Source organism: Pongo abelii, chromosome 13 (assembly GCF_028885655.2).
Source record: "Pongo abelii isolate AG06213 chromosome 13, NHGRI_mPonAbe1-v2.0_pri, whole genome shotgun sequence".
Taxonomy (NCBI): domain Eukaryota; kingdom Metazoa; phylum Chordata; class Mammalia; order Primates; family Hominidae; genus Pongo; species Pongo abelii.
This window is the reverse complement of record NC_071998.2, coordinates 129,446,165-129,469,486: the sequence shown is the minus strand read 5'-3', so window position 1 is coordinate 129,469,486 and position 23,322 is coordinate 129,446,165. Positions and strand designations below refer to the sequence as shown.

Below are 23,322 nucleotides of genomic sequence, written 5' to 3'. Positions count from 1 at the left end.
GGATATCTATCGTCAGAAAATGTATCTTAACCCATACCTTATGCAACACATAAAAACCAACTTCCAAGTAAATTGCAGATCTTAATGTGAAAGGCAAAAATAACACTTTTCAGAAGAAAACACAAGAAAACATCCCTGGCCTTGGGATAGATTTCTTAAACAGGATATAAAGAGCACTCGGCATAAAAGAATAAAAAAGGTCAGCTGGACTCTATTAAAATCAAGAACTGCAGTTGGGCCAGTGGCTCACACCTGTAATCCCAGCACTCTGGGAGGCCGAGGCAGGAGGACTGCTTGAGCCCAGGAGTTCGAGACCAGCTTGGCAACATAGCAAGACCTCATCTCAACAAAAAATTTTAAAAATTAGCCAAGCATGGTGGCACGTGCCTGTAGTTGTCTGAGCTACTCAGGAGGTTGAGGAGGGAGGATCACTTGGGCCTGAGAGTTCCAGGCTGCACTGAGCTGCAATAGCAGCACTGCACTCCAGCCTGGGCAAAAGAGTGAGATCCTGTCTCAAAAAAAAAAAAAAAAAAAAAAAGAAAAGAAAAAGAAAAAAGAACTTTGTGTTTTAAAAGACATCATTAAAAGGGAGGAGAAGACATCCGCGATCTGTACATCTGACAAAGAGTTCCTGTCCAGAACATTACATGATTCCTAGTAACCAACAGGAAAGACGCAGACAGCAGACACAGGACCACAGGCAGACACTTCCAGAAAAGAACACCTAAGTGGCCAATCTCCCTAGCAAAGGGGGCTCAATCTCATTGGTCATCACACAAGTGCAAAATTAAACCACGGTGAATGACCACTACACCCAGAAAGGCAAGGAAGAAAACACCAAGATTTAGCTAGGATGTGGGGCTCTCATCCACGCTGGAGAGAGTGTAATTTTACGCAAGGGCCTGGCAGCATCTACTAAGGCTGAGTACACGCACACCCAGGACCCGGCAATTCCACTATCAGACAGATACACCTCCCCAAACTGCTACTGCTCCCTGGCGGACATGTGCACGTGCAGCATTCCCAGCTGCAAACAGCCAAGTGCCCATCAGTCACGCAGTACAGGAGGAAGCTGCATGATATTCACACAGAGGCAGCTGGGACGCTGCCGCGTGGGCAAGAAGACACTGTGGGTACTGCCTTGCCCGGGGTCCACATAGGCAGCTAACCAGCTTTCCCCCAGCTCTTCCCCAAGGGCCCCTCTCCTGTCCGCTTTGGAGGCAGCGCTGGGCACAGGAAGCTCTGAGGCCTCATGTGGACAGTGACAGCAGCTCCAGCCACCGGGCAGCCCCTCTGACCTTACAGCCCAGCCAAGATCTCTAGGGCTTAGAGAAGCCTTGCCCAGTGGGCACCTTGAGCTCCCTGGATGTCTGTGTCCCTCAAAACATGCCTGGTTCCTGACTTTGCTGAGGAGGAAGTGCTGGGGGCCCCTGGTGTGGTGCTGGGGAGGGGATGCATCCCGTCTTCTGTGGTGACACTAGCCCTTCTCAAGCAAGCCCCTCCCTGGCCCTCAGGCAGGGTCCGTGATGCTCTGCAGTGGAGTCTCCCACGCCATGTGACCAGCTCCACCTGGTCCCAAGGTAACTCCCAGTGTTGTCTGCATCATGGGGCTGTGTGTCCCACCTTGCACCCTGCCTCAGTTTACCTGCAGTCCCTCTCCAGCTCCTTGGATTCATCTGTGCAGTAGAAAAACTTCCCTTTGAAGAGCTGCACCGCAATGACGGCAAATATGAACATGAAGAGCATGTAGACAATCAAGATGTTGAGGACATTCTTCAGGGAGTTCACCACACAGTCAAACACAGCCTGCAGGAGGAGGGGCGGAGCCATGATGAGGGGGTGGAGCCAAGGTGGGAGGGCATGGCCATAAGGGAATGGGTGGGGCCATGAGGAAAGGGGTGGAGCCATGGTGGGAGGGTGGGGCCATGAGGAAAGGGGTGGGGCCATGGTGGGAGGGTAGGGCCATGAGGGGGAGGGTGGTGCCATGATGAGGGGGTGGAGCCAAGGTGGGAGGGCATGGCCATAAGGGAATGGGTGGGGCCATGAGGAAAGGGGTGGGGCCATGGTGGGAGGGTGGTGCCATGATGAGAGGGGTGGAGCCATGAGGAAAGGGGTGGAGCCATGGTGGGAGGGTGGGGCCATAAGGGAATGGGTGGGGCCATAAGGGAATGGGTGGGGCCATGAGGAAAGGGGTGGGGCCATGGTGGGAGGGTGGGGCCATGATGAGAGGGGTGGAGCCATGACAAGAGGTGGAGCCACAGGGAGGGGCTGGAAGCAGGAAAGGATGTGAAGGGAGCCAGGAGAGAGGACCAGGAAGGGCACCTACAGGATGGAAACCTGAGGACCACTGAGGCTCAGGTGGCCCCCAGGCATTCCAGGGCCCTGCAAGGCCCTCAGGCCCCTGACCACAGAGAGGCTCCGCCGCCAGCTTCCTTGACACACAAGACTGGTGCTGTGTCTCTTGTGAGGGGAGGCATCTTGGCCCGGATGGAGGGGCAGGAGGTGCTAGAGGCAGCGGCTGGATGCCTAGGAGGGCCGACCTTACAGGTCAGAGTTCAGCCACAGAAACAGGAATGACCAGGAGCCCAGGCCCAGCTGCACCAGGAGGTGCTGGGCCTGTGCAGAGAGGATGCAGCCAGGCTCCGCCCTGCACTTGCACCCTGCCCATCAGGGAAGCAATTTGGGCAAACTGAGGATAAAGCAGTAGGCTCCAGGACAGGGACACATGTGCTCCATGGCCCGAGGCTGCCCTGTCATCAGCCATCACCACCTGAGGCCTTCTCCTGGGTCCTTCCCGACCTGGAAGCTCAGCATTCCCTGTACACACAATGCTGCTCTCAGAGCTGGGAAGACACCTCACAGGCTGCTCTGATCTAGCTGTGATGGGAAGGTGGGGCCACAACCGTCTCCCACAAAGCAGCCTGGCACACTGTGGATGACCACTGCACAGCGCCACTTGGTGCCAGGGTAGGTGCCACTCCTCCCTGGACCCAGTGGGCCTCCGACGCCTTCCCCAGCTGCCTGCCAGCCCACTCCTTCACATACAGGTTCTAAGCAAACTTTCTTCTCTAAGTCCCACATTGCCTCAGGTCTCAATGGCTTGAATTTCCAGGAAAAGAATCTACTGTATAAAGGTTTGGGAGATTAAGTGAGCTGAAGCACATGAAGCAATTCGCACAGGGCCTAGCACAAGCTCACGATTACTAGGTTTCAGCGTGGCCCTATGAGTTTGGGTTTATTCTCTGTCTTTATGCAGAAGCTCAGCCCGTGCCTGTCCCCCTCTCAGCAGCCAATGTCCCAAGTCCCTGACCTCCAGCATCTCCCTCCACCACCCTGCACCTGTCCCGGCAGCCTTTCCCGCACTGCACTGCAGCTGCTGAAGAAAAACGCTGTGCCGCCTGGTCCTGCTGGGCTAAGGAGGAGGATTCTCACAGGAGGCTGCTGGGAACAAGGTCTACTTGGGTAATGGGGGTTTACAGCTGAGTGAGCCCAACCCCCTCACACAGGGGTGTGATGTGAACACACACACACTCACGCACTACATGCACACACACACACACACGCACACGCACGCACACACACATGCACACACAGCACATCCCTCAAGCCCCAACTCCAGGCTCCAACCTTGAGCTTGGGCAGCCGTTTGATGGTCTTGAGGGGCCGCAGGACACGAAGGACTCTCAGAGACTTGATGGTATTGATGTCTTTCCCTTTGGATCCTCTAGAAGGGAGAAGCCACAGATGCAGACAGGTAGGAGGCATGGGTGTGCCCAGCTCCCACGTGGCCCCCCAGGGTCTGGGTCCTGCTCCCCTGTGCATTTTGTCTCAGACTCCAGGGTGGAGGACCCAGGAGCAGAGAGGCCTTGCCCTGCAGGTGCCACAGGCCACCATGACTCTTCCCAGGGGCTGCCTGGCCCGGGCCTCATCTAAGGACAGGAGCTGGGGCTAGGGCAGCAGCATCTGGTGCACAAAGAGAAGAACCATCACCCCAACACCCATCCCACCCCAGCTTCCACGATTAAGAGGACAGAAGGGACTCGCACAAGGACTGCAGACCCAGAAGTGGGAGCCCACAAGCACGTTTCTAGGGAGAGAATCTTCTGGAAGGGCTTTTTTCCTTGCTTTTCGGGCTGGCTAGAGAGAGGTAAAGGGGACCTGTCTGGCCTCTGCCCTACAGATCTCCTCAGCCGTCCTAAGATTCCTCCCACTGACGTGAAACTGATAGCAGGAAGACAGAAGAGAGGAAGGAGAGTAAGAAAGAGAAAAAGTTGGACGAATACAGAGGCAATGCAAGAGGCAGGAACTAAGACAAACAAGGGGAGAGGGAGGGAAGGAGGGAGGGAGGGAGGGAGGGAGGGAAGGAGGGATGGAGGGAGGGAGGAGGGAGGAAGGAGGGAGGGAGGGAGGGAGGGAGGAAGGAGGGAGGGAGGGAGGGGAGGAGGGAGGGAGGAAGGAGGGAGGGAGGGGAGGAGGGAGGGAGGGAGGAAGGAGGGAGGGAAGGAGGGAGGGAGGGAGGAATGAGGGAGGGAGGAATGAGGGAGGGAAGGAGGGAGGGAGGGAGGAAGGAGGGAGGAGGGAGGAAGGAGGGAGGGAAGGAGGGAGGGAGGGAGGAAGGAGGGAGGGAGGGAGGGAAGGAGGGAGGGAGGGAGGAGGGAGGGAAGGAGGGAGGGAGGGAGGAAGGAGGGAGGGAAGGAGGGAGGGAGGAGGGAGGAAGAAGGGAGGGAAGGAGGGAGGGAGGAAGGAGGGAGGGAGGGAGGGAGGGAGGGAGGAGGGAGGGAGGAAGGAGGGAGGGAGGGAGGAAGGAGGGAGGGAAGGAGGGAGGAAGGAGGGAGGGAAGGAGGGAGGGAGGGAGGAGGGAGGGAGGGAGGGAAGGAGGGAGGGAAGGAGGGAGGAGGGAGGGAAGGAGGGAGGGAAGGAGGGAGGAGGGAGGGAAGGAGGGAGGGAAGGAGGGAGGAGGGAGGAAGGAGGGAGGGAAGGAGGGAGGAGGGAGGGAAGGAGGGAGGGAAGGAGGGAGGAGGGAGGGAAGGAGGGAGGGAAGGAGGGAGGAGGGAGGAAGGAGGGAGGGAAGGAGGGAGGGAGGGAGGAGGGAGGGAGGAGGGAGGAAGGAGGGAGGGAAGGAGGGAGGGAGGGAGGAAGGAGGGAGGGAGGGAGGAGGGAAGGAGGGAGGAGGGAGGAAGGAGGGAGGGGAGGAGGGAGGGAGGAGGGAGGGAGGGAGGGAGGGAGGAGGGAGGGAAGGAGGGAGGGAAGGAGGGAGGGAGGAAGGAGGCAGGGAAGGAGGGAGGGAGGGAGGAAGGAGGGAGGGAAGGAGGGAGGGAGGGAGGAAGGAGGGAGGGAAGGAGGGAGGGAAGGAGGGAGGGAGGGAGGGAGGAGGGAGGGAAGGAGGGAGGGAAGGAGGGAGGGAGGGAGGAAGGAGGGAGGGAAGGAGGGAGGGAGGGAAGGAGGGAGGCAGGGAGGAGGGAGGAAGGAGGGAGGGAGGAAGGAGGGAGGGAGAAAGAGCCACAGAGACAGACATATCAACGCGACCCAGAAAGCAGCAGACAGGAAAACTCATGCAGCACAGGGATGGCAAGGCAGGAAGTCGGGGAAAGAAAATTCCAGGCACAGAAGCAAGCAGAAGTACAGAACCAGCCAGCCTCGATCAGGGCCCCTCGAAGAAAAAGCCAGGACAGACCCATGTAGCTGCCTCCACCTGTCAGGGATGCAGGAATTAGCACATTCTGGGGAGTGGGCCTCCCATGACCCTACTGAGGCCGGGCCAGCGGTGTCTAGGAGAGATTTCCTCCTAAGGCAGCCCCCGTTCTCAGAAGCAAAGCCACTCTACTTGGCGGGAGGCGAGGGTGGGAGCTGAGGACTCAGGGCTGAATGGGATTCACTCACACATGGAGCCCTTCCCCACCCTGCTCAGAGGCCACGTCCCACCACGTTCCCTGGGGAAGGCCTGCTTGTAGGGGCAGCCCTGCCCCCTATGCTCTTCCTGGGGCTCCAGCAACACTTGGGGCTGAGCAGGGAGAGTGAACTACACGGCTCGGGCACCCTGGTCCCCTTCTTCTCCCCTGACCGTAGGCTACACTCCAGAATCAGATCAAACTCCCCCTGAAACGCTTCCAGGTGGGAAGAACCCAGCCTCCTGTCTCCATCACCCCAGTGCTCCCGACACCCACTCTCAAACCAGCTTCTCCTCCAGCTGAGGGAAGAGGGGACAGGAGCAGGAGGGAGGGGATACTGTTTTGTCACCCAGTAAATGAGGCTTTCTGGGGGAGTGTCCATCTGGGGCCTGCTCCTTTTCTGCTGCTCTGAAGCCGCCTGGATAGGCCCAACCCCTTCCCCTCCTCCTGACTGGGGGACCCCTGGCTGCAGTGTTCCCACTCCCAAGGCCTATGCTGATGCTTTGGCAAAGCTCTCATTCCTTTATCACAGAAAGAGGAGACAGTGGGAATTGCAGGGGGCTGGAGTGGAGAGGAAAGAGGAAAGAACGCCGCTCTTCCAGAGAGGAGCTGCACCGGGAGCGCCTCGCAATGTCCCCGGTCCTCCGGCTGTGGCCACAGGTGGCAGTTCCCTCCCGGAGCCCTTGCTGCCCTCCAGGCCAAAGGCCCCAGCCTCCAGCCCTCACTGGTGACAGCCTGCTCACCAGGAAGCTCCTCACCAAGGGCTGACCATGCCCAGCTCCAGCCCAGCTCCCCACCCCGCTCCCGAGGCATGGCAGGAACCCCTGGCCGGGGACTTGGCTCCCGGCAGCATGCAGCCCTGATGGGGTGAAGGTGGATGAGCGGGGGGTGAGGCTGGAGATGAAATGACCCAAGAGGGGCTGCTGGAATGCTGTGATGTCAGGGGCAGCGTGTGGGGGAGAGAAGGCATTACCCCACGAAGCTCCTGCCGAGTCCAGCAAGAGGAAGACAAAGAGAACAGAGTCAGTGGCGCCAGGAGCAGCCCTCCCAGCCGCTCAGAGAGATGTGGACCCTCCCTCATGTCTGTCGTCCACTAGGGGTCTTCCTTGTCTCTGGATCTCACCCCACAACTCCCTGCCGTATTCCCATCCCAAGCTGTAGCTGAGCCCCCGACGACGCCCTCTATGCAGTATCTGAGGAAGCCAACTCCATTTCCAGCCACAGCAGGGCCAAGTACCACTGGCTCGGGAGTCAGAGGAGACGTCTAACGCCCCAAAAGGGGAAGGTGACCACCAGTTCTGCCTTGGGCGAAAGCACCAGAGGTCTCCCTGGGTCAGGAGCAGACTTGCCTCAGAGCAGGTCAAGGTGAAGTTGCCTCCAAGGACCCTGGGAGGCAAACGCTGGGCACACCAGAAGCTGTGCCGCCCGGTCCCAGAGCCACCGGCCACACCAGGGCCTCCCAGCCCCACATAGCCTCCACCCCTCCAGGCAGGCGGGGATGGTCCCAGGGCCACAGGCCACGCCAGGGCCCTACCTAGTTTGAGAGCCACAGACAGACCTCAGGCCCTCCTAACCCCACGCAGCCCCGCCCCAAGCAGGCAGGGACAGTCCCACATGGACAGCAACAGAGCCACAGGCAGCCCAGGGAGGCCCACAGGAGGGCCTCTTCCTTATTCCCTCACCCTCATGCCCATTGTGATTCTGGGGGCTCTCCCTAGCCAGAGCAGAGCAAACGTTACTTACGAGAAAGCAAACGCCACCAGGGCGCCACTGACCACAATGAAGTCCAGAATGTTCCACAAGTCCCGGAAATAGGCCCCAGGGTGAAGCAGCAGTCCCAAGTCGATCATCTAGGAGGGAGAAACACACTTTAGGTATGTGATAGTCCAGAAAAGACAGGCAGAGGCCAGGCGCGGAGGCTCATGCCTGTAATCCCAGCACTTGGGGAGGCTGAGGCAGGCAGATTGCTTGAGCCCGGGAGTTGGAGACCAGCCGGGGCAACATGGTGAAATCCTGTCTCTTTAAGAAAAAAAATAAAACATGGCCAGACATGGTGGCTTATGCCTGAAATCCCAGCACTTTGGGAGGCTGAGGCGGGTGGATCACCTGAGCTCAGGAGTTCAAGACCAGCCTGGACAACAAGGTGAAACCCCATCTCTACTAAACATACAAAAATTAGCCGGGTGTGGTGCTGCACACCTGTAATCCCAGTTACTTGAGAGGCTGAGGCATGAGAATTGCTTGAACCCAGGATGCAGAGACTGCAGTGAGCTGAGATCACACCACCATACTCCAGCCTGGATGACAGAGTGAGACCCTGTCTCAAAAAACCAAACCAAAACAAACCTAGAAAGACAGGCAGAGCTACAGGGCTTGGCTCCAGAGTCATGGGGGAGGAATATAGCTCTAGGTCCCCGTGGAAGGCTCAGTGTGGCTGAGTGCACACGTTATGTGCACACCTGTGACATCAGTGCACCTTAGAGACACCTTTACATGCCCTGTCAGAGTAGGGAGACACGGCCCAGGTCACACCCCGAAGGGCCTCAGTGGGCCTTTGGACCTCAATGCCATGGACCCAAATATCCCTACATGGCTTGTGACCGGCTGAGATCCTGCCTGGGCTCCTAAATTCCCTGCAGCCTGAATGAGACTGAGGTCTCCGTCTCCACCTGCTCCTCCATCACTGGGCTGTAGGCACACATGGCCCCAGGGAGCTCAGAGCTCGCCCAGATCCCCTGCAGGCAAGCTCAGAGCAGCAGGACTGCAGTTATGCAGACCTTCACTCACATCCTGGCTCTGTCACTCCTGCTGCTGCAATTCTAGGCCGGTAACATAACCTCGCTAAGGGTCAGCTCCCTCATCTGTAAAATGGGGATGGTGACGCACACCCTACAGAATTTTGCAAGAGTGAAATAGCAGAGGTAACGTGTTCATGCATCTGCTGTCAGTGCTCCATATGCACACGCTGTCCTGTGTGCACGCATGTGGGCACACACATACCCTAAGCTGCACGGAAGTCATGGATGTGCAGGTGTGTGCACACTCAACCACACTGAAGGCACACCTGCATAAACACACAAGGGCCACACTAGTCAGACAGTGATATGGGGGACCTCGTGTCAACACTTAGAGGCAGAGAGTGAAGGACTCAGAATCTATCATAAGACAAATGCCCTCCTAAATTCAAGTCTTCAACACCCACTTCCAACAATCTTCCAACACTCTCTCTCTCCCAGGTCTCCTCCTCCCCCAGCCAATGCCACGCAGCCCTCCTCCTTTACTGTCCTAAGAAGGAAGGCCTCCGCCCACATGTGCACATTGGAGAGAGACTGTAGCTCATGTGTTCAAGAAACCAGGGCAAGCGGAGGCCCAGGCACGACGCTGGGGAGCACTCCCAGTGGGGGATGTAATTTCCTCAGTGAACGACAAAGCCTCTTTGTGTGCACATGTTCACACGCTGAGCACACATCCAGTACACACACACCTACCATATGTCTTAAGAGTTTATAGAAATTGTGGTTCAACCACTGCCCTGGTCCCATCTCAATCATGAGGGAGGGAGAGCAAAACACTGGGGTCACAAGGGGCAGCCATATATCTCACCTTTATCACCATCTCAAAGGTAAAGACACCAGTGAAAATGTAATCCAGGTATTTCAGAGCCTGAAACCAAAAGGAAGGTTATTCTCAAAGGCTGGGCTGAAACCTGAGCCAGGGTGCCCCCAGTGGCTCCGAGTTTTTCCTCCATGCCTCTAAGCAGTCAGCCAGGGAGCCAGGAAGCCTGTGGAAAACGGTTCTGGGAGGGGGGTCTCTGACAAGCACCGTCTGGGAACAGGCCCCCTCTGCCGCACCCTGTCTTCCTGTCTCCAGACCTTTGTTCCTGCACTCCCAGGCACACAGACAGAGGAAGGAGGGGTGTCCCGTGAGAAGACAGGACCCCAGACCCACCCCAGCCCCTTGGTCCCCTGAGAAGGCACCCAGCTCCCCCGCCACAGCCTGGCAGGGACCCGGCCATCCAGGCCACTCACATTGTTCCTGGGCGAGTCTGTGCGCACTGGGTCCTCAGCAGCCAGAGCGATGCTGCTCAAGGCGATGACCACGAGAATGACCATCTCGAAGTACCTCATGGTCACGATGTAGTGGCAGAAGCGGCGGAGCCTGTGAGGGAACGCACGGATCACCACAAGGCCCTCTAGCCGAGTGCGCCAGCCCCTTGCCACAGGGCAGGCTCAGCCCATCCCGCAGAAAGGGCTCTGGGCTGCCTCAGGAAGCTGTGGCCCCAGAGCTTTGCTTTGCTAATGGTCCCTGTGGTTGGTGGTGGCAGCCAGGTGACGGACAGTGGCTGAGATTCCTGAGAGGGCCTCCCGGGACAAGGGGTGCGGAAGGCTGCAGAACCTCATGGCAGGGGTCAACAAACCAAAGCTCACAGGCCAGATGGGGTGACCTGTTTGTGTGAATAAAATTTCACTGGAGTACAGCTACATCCATTCACTACCAACTGTCCATGCAGCCAACAGCAGTCCAAAGCCAACAGCATCAACTACCCAGCCCTTTCATAGAAGAAGTCAGCTGTGGGCAGCAGGGAGGGAGTTGCTCAGAGAGGAAGAATTTCAGCGTCAATATTCTCATGGAGAGCAGGCCTCTCTTGCCCTAGGAAAGTTCTCTAGGGCCTGTGCGGGGTGTGTGCCCTATCCAGGCTCCCAGGGTGCATGTGAACACACTCCACGTGAACACGCTGCACAGGAACACACTCCACACACTGCCACATGCTCGCCTTTTGCTCCAGTCCCATTTGCCTGACTCGCTTGTTCAACATTACTGAGCACCTACCCTGCCAGGCATGTGCTGGACACTGGGGGACACAGGGGTGACCAGAACAGGCCTGATGAAGCTCCATTCAGCAGTCAAAATACCAGGAAGCAGCGAGGAAATCAACAAGCAGGGGCCTCCCTGCTACTGGCAGAGCCACAACGTGAGACTGCACAGTAACCAGGAGGCTGGGAAGCCCATCTACGGGTGGGGGACGAGAAGAGGCAGCCGTGGACGGAGCAGGTGGGGCAGACGGCCCCCGTCACGAGGGCTGTGCTCTGGAGGTGCCTCCTCTGCCTCGCAAGCATGTCCACCGCCCCCAGCCCCTCTAAGCTCTTCCTCTTACCCAAACCTACGAACCCCCAAGGGCCATCCATCTTAAGCGGCTGCCCACATCTCCCTCTTCCTTGAAGGGAACTCAGCCATCTAGCTCATGCCCCTGTGTCCACAGAGCTGTTCATCCCTGGCCCACCGCCAGCCTGCTGCTGCCTCAGCCCTTGCCACTTCCCCTCCTCAAAAGGGCTGCCTTTCCTTCTAATTCAGCCGCCATCCACTCCAACTTGTGTCTGGGTTTCTGGCGCTCAGCTCTACCCCCAGCTCAGATCCTAAGTCCACCTGGCCATGAGACATCCCCAGCCGCCCCAGGCTTTGCAAGGTCTGCGGGCGGGACCCCAGCAGCACCGCTGGTCTTGGTGAACGCAGTGCCTTCCACAACTGTCAGGCAGAAACTGGGTTTCAGTCAGACATCCTCGATGTCTCCTTCCCCTTCCACATCTAATTTATCACCAAATTCTGTAGATTCTGCCTCTAAAATTCCTCCGCACGCACCTGACTTCCAAACATCAACACTATGAGTACCCTGGTCAAACCACCACTCTCTCTCCCTGAAACCCTTACCATCTACTCAGTGGCCTCCATCGGCAGTCTCCCCATAAAAGGGCCCTGCTGGGCTGCAATCCGAGTGCCCCCACTGTGCACACATCCCACACTTCTCAGTGTGCTCCGGGATGGTGCAACCCCCCAACCCCGCAGCAGAACACCCAGCCAGCCCTGCCTACCCTTTTGTGTTCTGACCCAGTTCTGTCCTTGGCTGTGTGCCAACTGCTGGCTTCTACTTCTGGGCTACTGTGAACGTTCCGCTAGTTCCTCCCCTCTCCCCTCTTCACCTTAACTCTTACTCATCCTTCAGGTTTCAACCAAGATGTCACTTCCACCAGAAAACCTCCCTGGCCTTCTCTCACCTGCTCCCAGAATGCCAGTGCCTTCCTGTGTTTCCATTTCCATACCGGGTTACCACCCCTCACTGCCACTGCACTGTCAGTCCTGACACGGCAGGATCCATGTCTGTCTCCATTACCGCTTTACTCCTAACCGCAGCATAGCAGGGTGAGCTCCCAAGACATGTGTGTTGGATAAAAGAATGATGGGGGGAGGAGGCAGGGAGAGGGGGTAACGCAGGGCTTGGTGGAAAGATGGTTGGGTGGTGAAAGAAGAAGAAGGGGATGGACAGATCAGTAACGAACAGGGGTACGTCCACGCGGCCTTGCTGCCCTCTGCCCTCCCGTCCACCTGCCCAGCCCCTGCTCTGGCCGGGCAAGCTCTTGTGTGGTTCCACCCGTCTGCCTCTCCCTCTGCCTCCTCCTCCTCAAGCTCTGCTCCAGTCTCACCCCGGAAGCCCCATCTGACCTTCTCATCTAAGTTTTAGCACCCAACGGTCCGCATCTCCACGCCTTGCTTTGTGTTTCCTCTCAGTACTTAACACTATCTGCATCTTATGTCTTTTACTTATTTGTCGTGTCTGTTGTCTGTCTCTCCCACCAGCACACAGGCTTAGCAAGGACAGGGGTTCTCACCTGTTTTGTTCATTCCTAGCTATTCCCAGGACCTAGAGTGCTGTCTGCCACATAAACACTGGCTGGACTAATGGAAGCCCTGGACTGAAGAGTGGATGATGAATGCATGAAAAGCACAGGCGCGGACACACGGATAGACATGCAAATAAACACAGTGCACACACGCAGGCAACACAGGTGCCAGGTGTGATGGGAAGGCAGATGGATGGAAGTGTGTTTGCGACACAGGGCAGACGGGGTCCCTGTGTGCAGAGACACACGCACACCACAGAGGAGGTGAGGAGCCCGGGCCTGGAGCTCACCCCAGCTCCACTGAGGCTGCCTCCTGTGCCCGTGTCCTCTTCTGCAGAATGAGGTCACACGGGCATGTGCCTCTGGGGTCTGCTGTGGGACTTAGAGCCGTTTCTCTACATAAGTGCGCAGAATCAGTGCATGCTGGCTACTGAGATCCCACAGGCCATGATGCATAGGTGAGTGGGCGGCCACACACACCAGCAGGCAAGGAGACTCACAGGTTGGTGGGGCTTAAACAGAACATGGAGCTGTACGGGACGATGGGCCGGGGGCCGCTCCTCATCACGTCATCTGCTTCCACCTCCTTCTTCCCCTCTGCTTGGCTTTCCAGGTCCACGTTACCACCTACAAGGACACAGGGCCCCCGAGTAAGGGGTGTGGTGCACGCAAAGCCCACATCGCGTGGCTCTCTCCCAGCTCCCATGCCCCCGGCACTTGCATCAGGTCCTCACAGGCCCACCAGGGATGGGCATGCAGCTAAGAACAGTGCTTCACACACATGACCATGGTGCATGACAGCCAGGACCACCATCTGCCGCAGAGACGCTAACGGACCCTTCCTCACCTCTTGCTGCACCAAGGTTGGCAACAACACCGAGCCCAGCACCCGTGGCTGTGGACCCGTCTGCCGCGCTGAGGGGTCTCGATGCACTGAGAAGCCCAGAGCCTGGTGAGACCTTCCCACTGCCTCTGCTGGGACCTTGAACCCGCAGCACAGGGAGGAGCAGGGGCCAACCCCTGACCCGCAAACCCACAGAGGCTCCCTGTACCTCGCTGTCCAGTTTCCCTTGACCTGGGATTTTCTTCCTCAAGATCCCAGGAGAGGGTCCTGTGAGGCCATGGAGCTTGGAAAGATGCCCTTCCCAGGGGGACCCAGCCTCTGCTCAGGCCCTGCTCCCTCGCCAGCCCCCCCCACTCGTCGCCTCCTTCCCCCAGGGCCCATCCTCTGCCACTCAGCACCCCACCACACCCCCCAGCTGTGCTCCCACAAATCAAACTCCCCAGGGCTAACATGGCCGCCACCTTGTTGTTTTTTTTAGGTAAATTTTGTTGTCCCTGCCCAGTGTTTTTCTCACAATAATTCTTCATTTTCAACTATCCTATTGTATATTTCAATTCTTATAGATGACAGAGCTCTTGAGACCTCAGGGACACCAAGGAAGACGTGCAGTGACTTGGAGCCACCTCCCACTGCTGCAACTCATTTTGAATTCTTTAAAGAAACATAAAAGCAAATAGGATTTTAAAGAGCAACAAAGTGAAGGTGCTAATCCCCAGAGCCCGCTGTGGAGCCCTTGACTGCTGGCCACTTCGAAGTCCTGCAGAGAAAGGCTGTGCCAGAGAAAAAAAGCTTCGAGGTGAGCATGAAAACAGCCAAAGCCACAGCAGTGGGGTCTATACCACCGAGGATGCTGGCTCCAGAGCCAAGATAACCGGCCCCCACCCATGAGCACAAGCAGTTTAAAGCGACCACTTTTGAAATGGGCACCATCAAACTTCCCTGTTGAAAATGAAAATTATGTAATCCGAGAAAGCAATCTGGCAAAACTTACTTGAAGCCCTAAAAAATTCTATTAATTTATTAGACATTACCTACTAAGGAAATGAAGCATGCCCACAAAAATATGTATTGCCAAAAGTTTTTGTTGCAAGTTTTTTTTTTTGTTTTTTGTTTTTTGTTTTTAAATTTGAGACAGGAGACAGAGTTTTGCTCTTGTTGCCCAGGCTGAAGTACAGTGGTACCATCCTGCAACCTCTGCCTCCCAGGTTGGTTCAAGTGATTCTCCTGCCTCAGCATCCCGAGTAGCTGGGATTACAAGCGTGCGCCACCACACCTGGCTGATTTTTGTATTTTTAGTACAGACAGGCTTTCACCATGTTGGCCAGGCTGGTCTCAAACTTCTGACCTCAGGTGATCCGCCCTTCTTGGCCTCCCAAAGTGCTGGGCTTAAAGGCGTGTGTTGTAAGTTCTTTTACAATAACAAAAATTATAAAATGCACAACCATAAACTGACTAAGTAAAATATGCAATATTTGTAAGAAGCACCATACTATGGATATTAAACATGCCACAGCTGTGTGTGGTGGCTCATGCCTGTAATCCCAGCACGTTGGGAGGCCAAGGTGGGAGGGATCCCTTGAGTCCAGGAGTCTCAAGCAACGAGACCATCCTGGGCAAGATGGCGACAGACCCTGTTTCTACAAAAAAATTTAAAAATTAAAAAATTAGGGTGTGTTGGCGCGTGCATACAGTTCCAGCGACTCCAGAGGCTGAAGCAGGAGGATCACTTGAGGTCAGGAGTTCAAGGTTACAGTGAGCTACAATGGCACCACTGTACTCCAGTCTGGGTGACAGAATGAGATTCCGTCTCTAAAATAAATGAATAATTAATTAACTTAAGTAAACTGGGAAAAAAGAATCAGTCTGGATTCAATGAAGACTTTTGCTGCTCAAAATAAATAGGACAAAGATGCCAGAGCTTGGATGGAACTACTTCTCTGAAATAGATTTACTACAACATGGAAAATCATATGAAAGTCATCAATCATAGGAAAAAAATGTCAGTTGAGTCAAAGCAGAAGAAAGAACAGAAAGGATAAAAATGAAAACTGCAACAGACTAAAGTCATTGTTGGAGAAAGGCTATTTTTAAAAAGACTTAACAGTTAAAAAAATTAAATTCCTGAAATAGGAGACAATGAAGCAAAACAGCGAGCTTTGGAGGGGAATACAGAAAGGAAGAGAGCCTTCACTAAGAACAGCCACGTGCCAGACACGGCCCAGGTGCTTTACTCCCCCTGACAGCATGCGACGGCACAGGTTCCCCTTTCCAGATTAAGAAACTGAGGCTGAACTGAGGAACTGCTCCTTCCAGTGCATGGGTAGGAGTCCCAAGCCTTGGGCTCACTTCAAGGTGGGGAAGCTGAATGGGAATCATCCCCAAAGCGGGGCTAAAGTAAGCCCGGACTGGCAGCACCCCAGGCTTCTGGAAATAACAAATGCAAATCCTCTCTGACAAAAACCTTCCTCAGTTGGCCTACAGAGTCCCCACAGGTTAGGGGGAATTTGGAGATAATTTAAGCTATTGTTTCCCAAGATATCTAAAGATATCCCAAGAGAAAGGATTTCTCTCCTATACATCTGAAGAGGTACAAGCTATGTTCCGTCCTTGAGAAAACTGAAAACGTTGTTAATTCATTTTCTGTAGGGCTTAATTATCTCACAAAACCCTAGTTGAGAAAACGAGGATGTGATGTTTAATACTGAGTGTCAACTTGATTGGATTGAAGGATACAAAGTATTGATGCTGGGTGTGTCTGTGAGGGTGTTGCCAAAAGAGATTAACACGAGAGTCAGTGGGCTGCGGAAGGCAGACCCACCCTTCATCTGGTAGGCACCATCTAATCAGCTGCCAGCGAATGTCAACCAGAAAAACGTGAAAAGGAGACGACGGGCCTCACCTCCCAGCCTACATCTTTCTCCCATGCTGGACGCTTCCTGCCCTCGAACATCGGACTCCAAGTTCAGCTTTGAGACTCGGAATGGCTCTCCGTGCTCCTCAGCTTGCAGACAGCCTATTGTGGGACCTTGTGATCGTGTGAGTTAATACTTAATAACCTCCCATACATATATCATATATATGTATATATGATATATAGGAGATACATATATAGAGAGGATATATATCCTATTAGTTCTGTCTCTCTAAGAGAACCCTAATACAAAGGATTAAGATCAGTCATATATGAACTCAAACAGTATGACCAAACACACCATGAAACAAGGTCACCATGACTGAAAGACACAACAGAAACAATGAGTACACTCACACCCCTAAAGACTTCAGATACAGGAATTCTTAGATGAGATACATAAAGTAAGTAAATATAGGCCAGGCGCAGTGGCTCACAACCGTAATCCCAGCAGTTTGGAGGCCAAGGCAGGTGGATCACTTGAGCCCAGGAGTTCAAGACCAGCCTGGGCAACATGGAGAAACTCCATGTCTACAATAAATACAAAAAATTATCTGGGTATGGTGGTGTGCACCTGTGGTCCAACTACTGCAGAGGCTGAGGTGGGAGGATCGCCTGACCCAGGTGATGGCTACACGAAAAGCCCAGATGTCGCCACTATACAATAGATCTAATGTAACAAAACTGCATTTGTCCCCCCAACTCTATAAAAATAAAACAAAATTATTGACAGGTCAATCAAGCAAAATATTAATGAATATAAAGAATATTTGAGTAATACAACTAACAAACCTGATTTAGCATACAAATATAAAAAGCTCAGAGCTCACAAAATTAGACAAAACATATCCCTCTGAAGCACATATAGAACAAGAACAAAAGCCAACCATGAAAAAAGCTGACCATAAAGCCAAGGCACAGAGCAACTGCAAATGAATTTCAAAGAAAACTATCATACAGATCATGTTCTCCTAACCACAATACACTGAAGTTAGAAATTAAGGCAGAAACCAGAAACAAAGAGATTAATTAAAATTAAAATTTTACATTTGGAAACTAAAAAAAGACTAAAGAATTCATGGGTCAAAAATGATATATTCACAGATGGTACAACTGTGTCCTAAAAAAACAAAACAATCTACAGAAAATTACTTAGAGTAACGAGAGTTAGTTTGACAATTCTGTGGTGAACACAGAACCAACAGATGAAACTGCTCATTATTTCTATGCAGTAGAAGCAAATAATTAGGGAAGAAAAAACTTGTAAACAATACCATTTTAAAAAACAGAATAAGCAAGGTAAAAGACAAAAAGACATTTTCAGGATAGAAGAAAAGAGAGATAAATACAAAGGTGAGATTAAAATCCTACAATCTTCTATTTGAATTACAAATGCCATGGAATTAATGACATATTTTTTTCTTTTTTTTTTTTTTTGAGACAGAGTCTTGCTCTATCGCCCAGGCTGGAGTGCAGTGGTGAGATCTTGGCTCACTACAACTTCCGCCTCCTGGGTTCAAGCGATTCTCCTGTCTCAGCCTCCTGAGTAGCTGGGATTACAGGCACACCCCACCACACCCAGCTAATTTTTATACACTTTTTTTTTTTTTCCAGTAGAGACGGGGTTTTGCCATGTTGGCCAGGCTGGTCTCGAATTCCTGACACCAGGTGATCCGCCCACATTGGCCTCCCAAAGTGCTGGGATTACAGGCATGAGCCACTGCATCCAGCCACTTTTGTCTTTTTAAAAAGCCCACCAAAAAGCCTGAAAGCAATAAAAACCCAGAAGCAATGACCACAGATGACTGTCTCTAAATACTCTATCTCATCAAAGGAGCCACGGCGTCTCCAGTCAGGTTCTACAGAAGCACACCGTGAGGTGGGACAGGCTCCCAGAAGAAACCAGAAGCAATGACCATAGACCACTGTCTCTAAATACTCTATCTCATCAAAGGAGCCACGGTGTCTCCAGTCAGGTTCTACAGAAGCACACCGTGAGGTGGGATGGGCTTCCAGACGGGAAGAGAAAAGCAAGACACAGAGGTGAAGAAGCCGAGCAAGGGTGCGCTTCAGACCAAATCCTGTAAAGGCGGCTTAGGCTCCCACAGGGACACTCTGGGCTCTCATCTGAACCAGAAGGTTGTACTGACTGAAGCCAGAGAGCTGGCTCTCCTGCACCTGCACTTTCCCTTCATTGGCTAAGTGCCACCTTGGGGGATGCAAACTCCCATGCACTTCCTGTGGTTGCTGTAGTCCAAGGGAAGTCTCTGAAGAGAAGCTGAAGAGGAAGCCCCTGGAGGCAAAGGCCACCAGAGTATGGGGGCGGGGGGGCGGGGGGTGGAATCCACAGGAATCACAGCAGTGTCCAGCGTGTGCTGCTTCTTGGAGAAATGAGCAATTCCAGATCGGGGACAGGAAGTGTGCACAACGATCCTGGAACATGCTGTCATAGACGAAAACCAGAGAACTGTCAAACTACTCCAGGCCTGTGAGAAGGGCAGAACGATCAACTTGAAAGGGTGAACATGGGCCAAGATAGGACAATTTAAGCACCAAAAGTAATAGTGACTGCAAAGAACTAAAATACATCAAACACATTAAATTCAAAATTTTACAATAATAATTTTCTTCTAGCTCTCACCAGTCCTATTTGTTAATAGGGCATTGATTCATTATTTTGAAAACTTATAAATAAAGGGACAGAATGAAGCAAGTACCTTGTTTAATACACATACAAACTGAATTTCAGGGTAACTAAGCAGTTGATGAGGTAAGATCTTTCTTACAGAAAAAGTCAAAATAACAAACACAGAAAGAATCATGAAATTATAAATTTACCATTTTGCGACCCTCACTGAACTCACAGATCTGGGTAACAATCATCGATGTCACTAGAACCATTTAGGGAAAGACCAGTGGAGAACTTTACAATGGCAGATCAGGCTGAACCCACTGCTCCATGTTAGTATCACCCAGAGAGACACCAGACATGACAGAGCTCCTGATACCATGCGGCAGGAAGTGTACACCACCACCTGGAAGCCTTCCAAAAGAAGGGAACTGGATTTTTTCTTTTTTTTTTTTTTTTGTTTTTTTTGAGACAGTCTCACTCTGTTGCCCAGGCTGGAGTGAAATGGCGCGATCTCAGCTCACTGCAACCTCCGCCTCTCGGGTTCAAGCGATTCTCCTGGCTCAGCCTCCTGAGTAGCTGGGATTACAGGCGCTTGCCACCACACCTGGCTAATTTCTGTATTTTTAGTAGAGATGGGGTTTCACCATGTTTGCCAGGTTGGTCTTGAACGCCTGACCTCAGGTGATCCTCCCACCTCAGCCTCCCAAAGTGCTGGGATGACAGATGTGAGCCACTGAGCCCGGCCTGGATTCTTTCACAACGGTCTCTAGACATCCTTTGGTTGTCACAACTAGGGGGCGCTCCTGGCATCGAGAGGGCGGAGGCCAAGGATGCTGCTAGGCATCCTAAAATGCAGAGGCCACGGTCCACAATAGAGCTTCAACAGCTGCAAGGCTCAGAAGCCCTGTTCCAGATCTAATTACCAGGTAACAGAATACATTGAGGACAGAGGACTATACCAAACAACACCATGATGCAAACAACCAAACTGAGAAATTCTACAGGACAAACCATATGTTCTCCTCAACAAATAAATGGCACGAATAAGCAGAGGAAAACTGTTTTAAAGTAAAAGAGACTTAGATTAAGCAAACTCAAATGAGTAAACCTCGTTTGAATCCTGACTCAAACCAACCGTAAAAAGTTATTTTTGAAATAACTAGTAAAATTTGAACTTGGAATAGGTATTAGATAATATTAAGGAATTATTGTCAACATTGCTAAGTGTAATAATGCTCTACAGCTATGATAAATCCTTAATTGTCAGACATGCTTATTGGTGTATTACACCTAAAATGATACACAAGAAAGCAAGAAGAAGCGTAAGTGAAACAACACTGGCAAAATGTGGGTGGAGACGGAGCACAGGAGCTCACCGTATTTTCTCCACTTTCCCGTATGTTTCAATTTTCCACAATAAAATGGATTTTATTTAAGCAGCCCCAGAGAGAAGACAGAGCCATATATAGGAAAAACAATTTAGACAAATGACTGGCTTCTCAACAGAAACAACAGAAGGCAGAAGACAGTGGAGCAGTCTCAATATGTTGAAATAAAGATAACAAATGAGAATTTTCTGTGATGTAAAACCACTTCTCACAAACAATGGCAAAATAAAGACTGTTCAGGCAAGCCAAGAGAATTTACCACCATCAAACCTCACTAAAAGAAATTAGGGGGAGGCCGGGAGCGGTGGCTCACGCCTGTAATCCCAGCACTTTGGGAGGCTGAGGCGGGTGGATCACGAGGTCAGGAGATCGAGACCATCCTGGCTAACACAGTGAAACCCCATCTCTACTAAAAATATAAAAAATTAGCCAGGCGCGGTGGTGGGCGCCTGTAGTCCCAGCTACTCGGGAGGCTGAGGCAGGAGAATGGCGTGAACCCAGGAAGCGGAGGTTGCAGTGAGCCAAGACTGAGCCACTGCACTCCAGCCTGGGCGACAGAGCGAGACTCCGTCTCAAAAACAAAAAAAAAAAATTAGGAAAGCTGTTCTTCAGGCAGAAGGGGCGGGGGGGAAAGAAACCCAATGGATGATCCGAAATATAAGGAGTGATGAAATATGAAAAGGAATAACGGAATCAACTGCAAAACATAGGAAAAGAGAACAAGATAGAGAAATCTCTGTCAATTAGACATTTAAAATCCTACTTATTTTAAAAACTCATGAATCAAACAAGAGTTCTTAATCACACTTGGAAAAAATATTAAAAACAAAAAATTTAAACTTTCAATATATAACTAAAATAACTCTGAGAGAAACTTAAAGTTTTAAACACGTTAGCACAGTAGAAAAGCTCAATGTCATGAGCTGAGTATCCAACTAATAAATTAGAGAAAGAATATTACAGTACACATACACAAAGTAGAAGAAAGGAAATAATAAATAAGAACAGAAACTGGTGAAACAGAAAACAAAAATACAATAGAGAAGATCAAGAAAGACAAAGACTGAGGCATTGATAAACCATTTAAGTGGACAAAACTTCAGGGAAAAAAGGGTTTATCAAGGGAAGGAGGGAAGGAGGGAGGGAGGGAAGGCTATCAGAAATATAAAAGTGGCCACAACTACCAATCCATCAGAAACTTAAAAAATAATAAGAAACTAGTTTCTACAGATACTGGCAGTCATCTTTTTCTTTTCTTTCTTTCTTTTTTTTTTGAGACAGAGTCTCGCTGTTGCCCAGGCTGAAGTACAGTGGCATGATCACAGCTCACGGCTCACTGCAGTCTCCACCTCCTGGGTTCAAGAGATTCTCTTGCCTCAGCCTCCTGAGTCGCTAGGATTACAGGCACCCATCACCACACCCAGCTAATTTTTGTACTTTTAGTAGAGATGGGGTTTCACCATGTTGGCCAGGCTGGTCTCGAACTTCCGACCTCAAGTGATCCACTAGCCTTGGCCTCTCAAAGTGCTGGGATTACAGGCATGAGCCACTGTGCCCGGCCAGCAGTCATCTTCTTCTTGAGATGCTATAAGATAATGAAATGCCTACATGGTGAGATGAAGTGAGGTGAATGACACAGGCATTGTGATGCAGGTGGAAAATTCCAGAAGTAATTCATAAGTTTTAAGTTGCTAGCTGTTCTAAGTATCATGATGAAACCCCACACAGTTCTGCTCTGTCCCACCTGGACTGCATTAGTCACTTAGCAGCCATCTGGGTTATGAGGTTGGCTGTCATGGTATTGCAGTAATTATGTTCAAGTAACCCTTATTTTACTTAATAATGGCCCCAAAGTACAAGAGTAGTTATGTAATAAATATTTTCAGATCACAGTGGACCTCAGATAACAGAAAAGTGGGGAAAGTGAAACCATGGATAAAGGGGGACTACAAGATCCTTGGATATCATATATAAGGCAAATATAAGATTCTAAAAGGTAGAAGGAAGAAGGAAAATATTGGCTAGGGACCTTGGGACCTGAGGAATGACACAACAATAAGTTTCTTATTTGAGTTTTCTTTTATGCCTCATATATATCCTAGATTTGATACTAGTGAACCTAACAACCCAGAAATGCCAATAGGCACAGATTTTTTAAAGGCTCAATAAACCCAGCTCTCCCTAGTGAAAGGAATAGGAAAGGGGCAGCCTACCGAGATATAAAACTTACAGACAATAATCACTAAACAATAGCCAAACTACACACACAAGCCAAAAAAAAAAAAACTATGACCCTACCTCCACTTATACCAGCAGAAACTGGGTGGGGAGCCTAGACTTCCACCCTCACCACCATCCCAAAGCCCCTGCTAGGGTGGTCTGAGAGACAGCCAAGTGGGAGCAGGCACTTTCACCCCTATCTAGTGGTAACAAGACCCCCCAGTACACACAATGCCAGTAGAGATCACACGGGGAGCCTAGACGTCACGTCTCACCCAGCAGGAATGAGACAACCTCTTCCTCCTACTCAATGGAGCAAGCCCTAGTGGAAAGTCAGGACTTCTACTGCTACCTGGAGGTGATAAGGTCTATCTCCATTGTGTCAAGGCCAGCCAGATGGGTAACAGTAACAAGATACTCCTATCTCTCCCAGTCAGGCCGGTATGAATGGAAGCCTAGTGGGGAGCTAAAACTCCCAGCCTAGCCTAGCAGTAATGAGTAATCCTTCTCCCTTAGAATGTCAGTGGAACTCAAGTAAAGAATCTATACTTCTATCCCCATCTGTCAATAATGGGGCAACTCTCTACAACCCCTGTAACATGGCTTGGTGTGTCCCCACCCAAATCTCACCTCAGATTGTAATCAAGGGAGAGACTAGATGGAGGTAATTGGATCATGGGGGTGGCTTCCCCTATGCTGTTCTCATGATAGTGAGTCTCACGAGATAGGATGGTTTTATTAAGTGTCTTGCGCTCACTCTGTCCT

General features: G+C 51.8%; 1 protein-coding gene across 9 annotated transcripts in view; it reads right to left on the bottom strand.

Annotated features, from left to right (window-relative positions):
* Positions 1-23,322, bottom strand: part of CACNA1B (calcium voltage-gated channel subunit alpha1 B) — a 247,192-nt gene that overhangs the window by 69,276 nt on the left and 154,594 nt on the right. For all 9 annotated transcript variants that reach the window (XR_008510062.2, XR_008510061.2, XM_054520928.2 and 6 more), the window contains 6 exons: positions 13,063-13,189; positions 9,917-10,046; positions 9,492-9,551; positions 7,632-7,738; positions 3,628-3,724; positions 1,646-1,806 (listed from right to left, as the gene is read on the bottom strand). Coding sequence is in view for 7 of the 9 variants with exons in the window: in XM_054520928.2 (XP_054376903.1) it covers positions 1,646-1,806; positions 3,628-3,724; positions 7,632-7,738; positions 9,492-9,551; positions 9,917-10,046; positions 13,063-13,189 (682 nt within the window). In the remaining 2 variants the exon portion in view is untranslated. The remainder of the gene's footprint in view (positions 1-1,645; positions 1,807-3,627; positions 3,725-7,631; positions 7,739-9,491; positions 9,552-9,916; positions 10,047-13,062; positions 13,190-23,322) is intronic.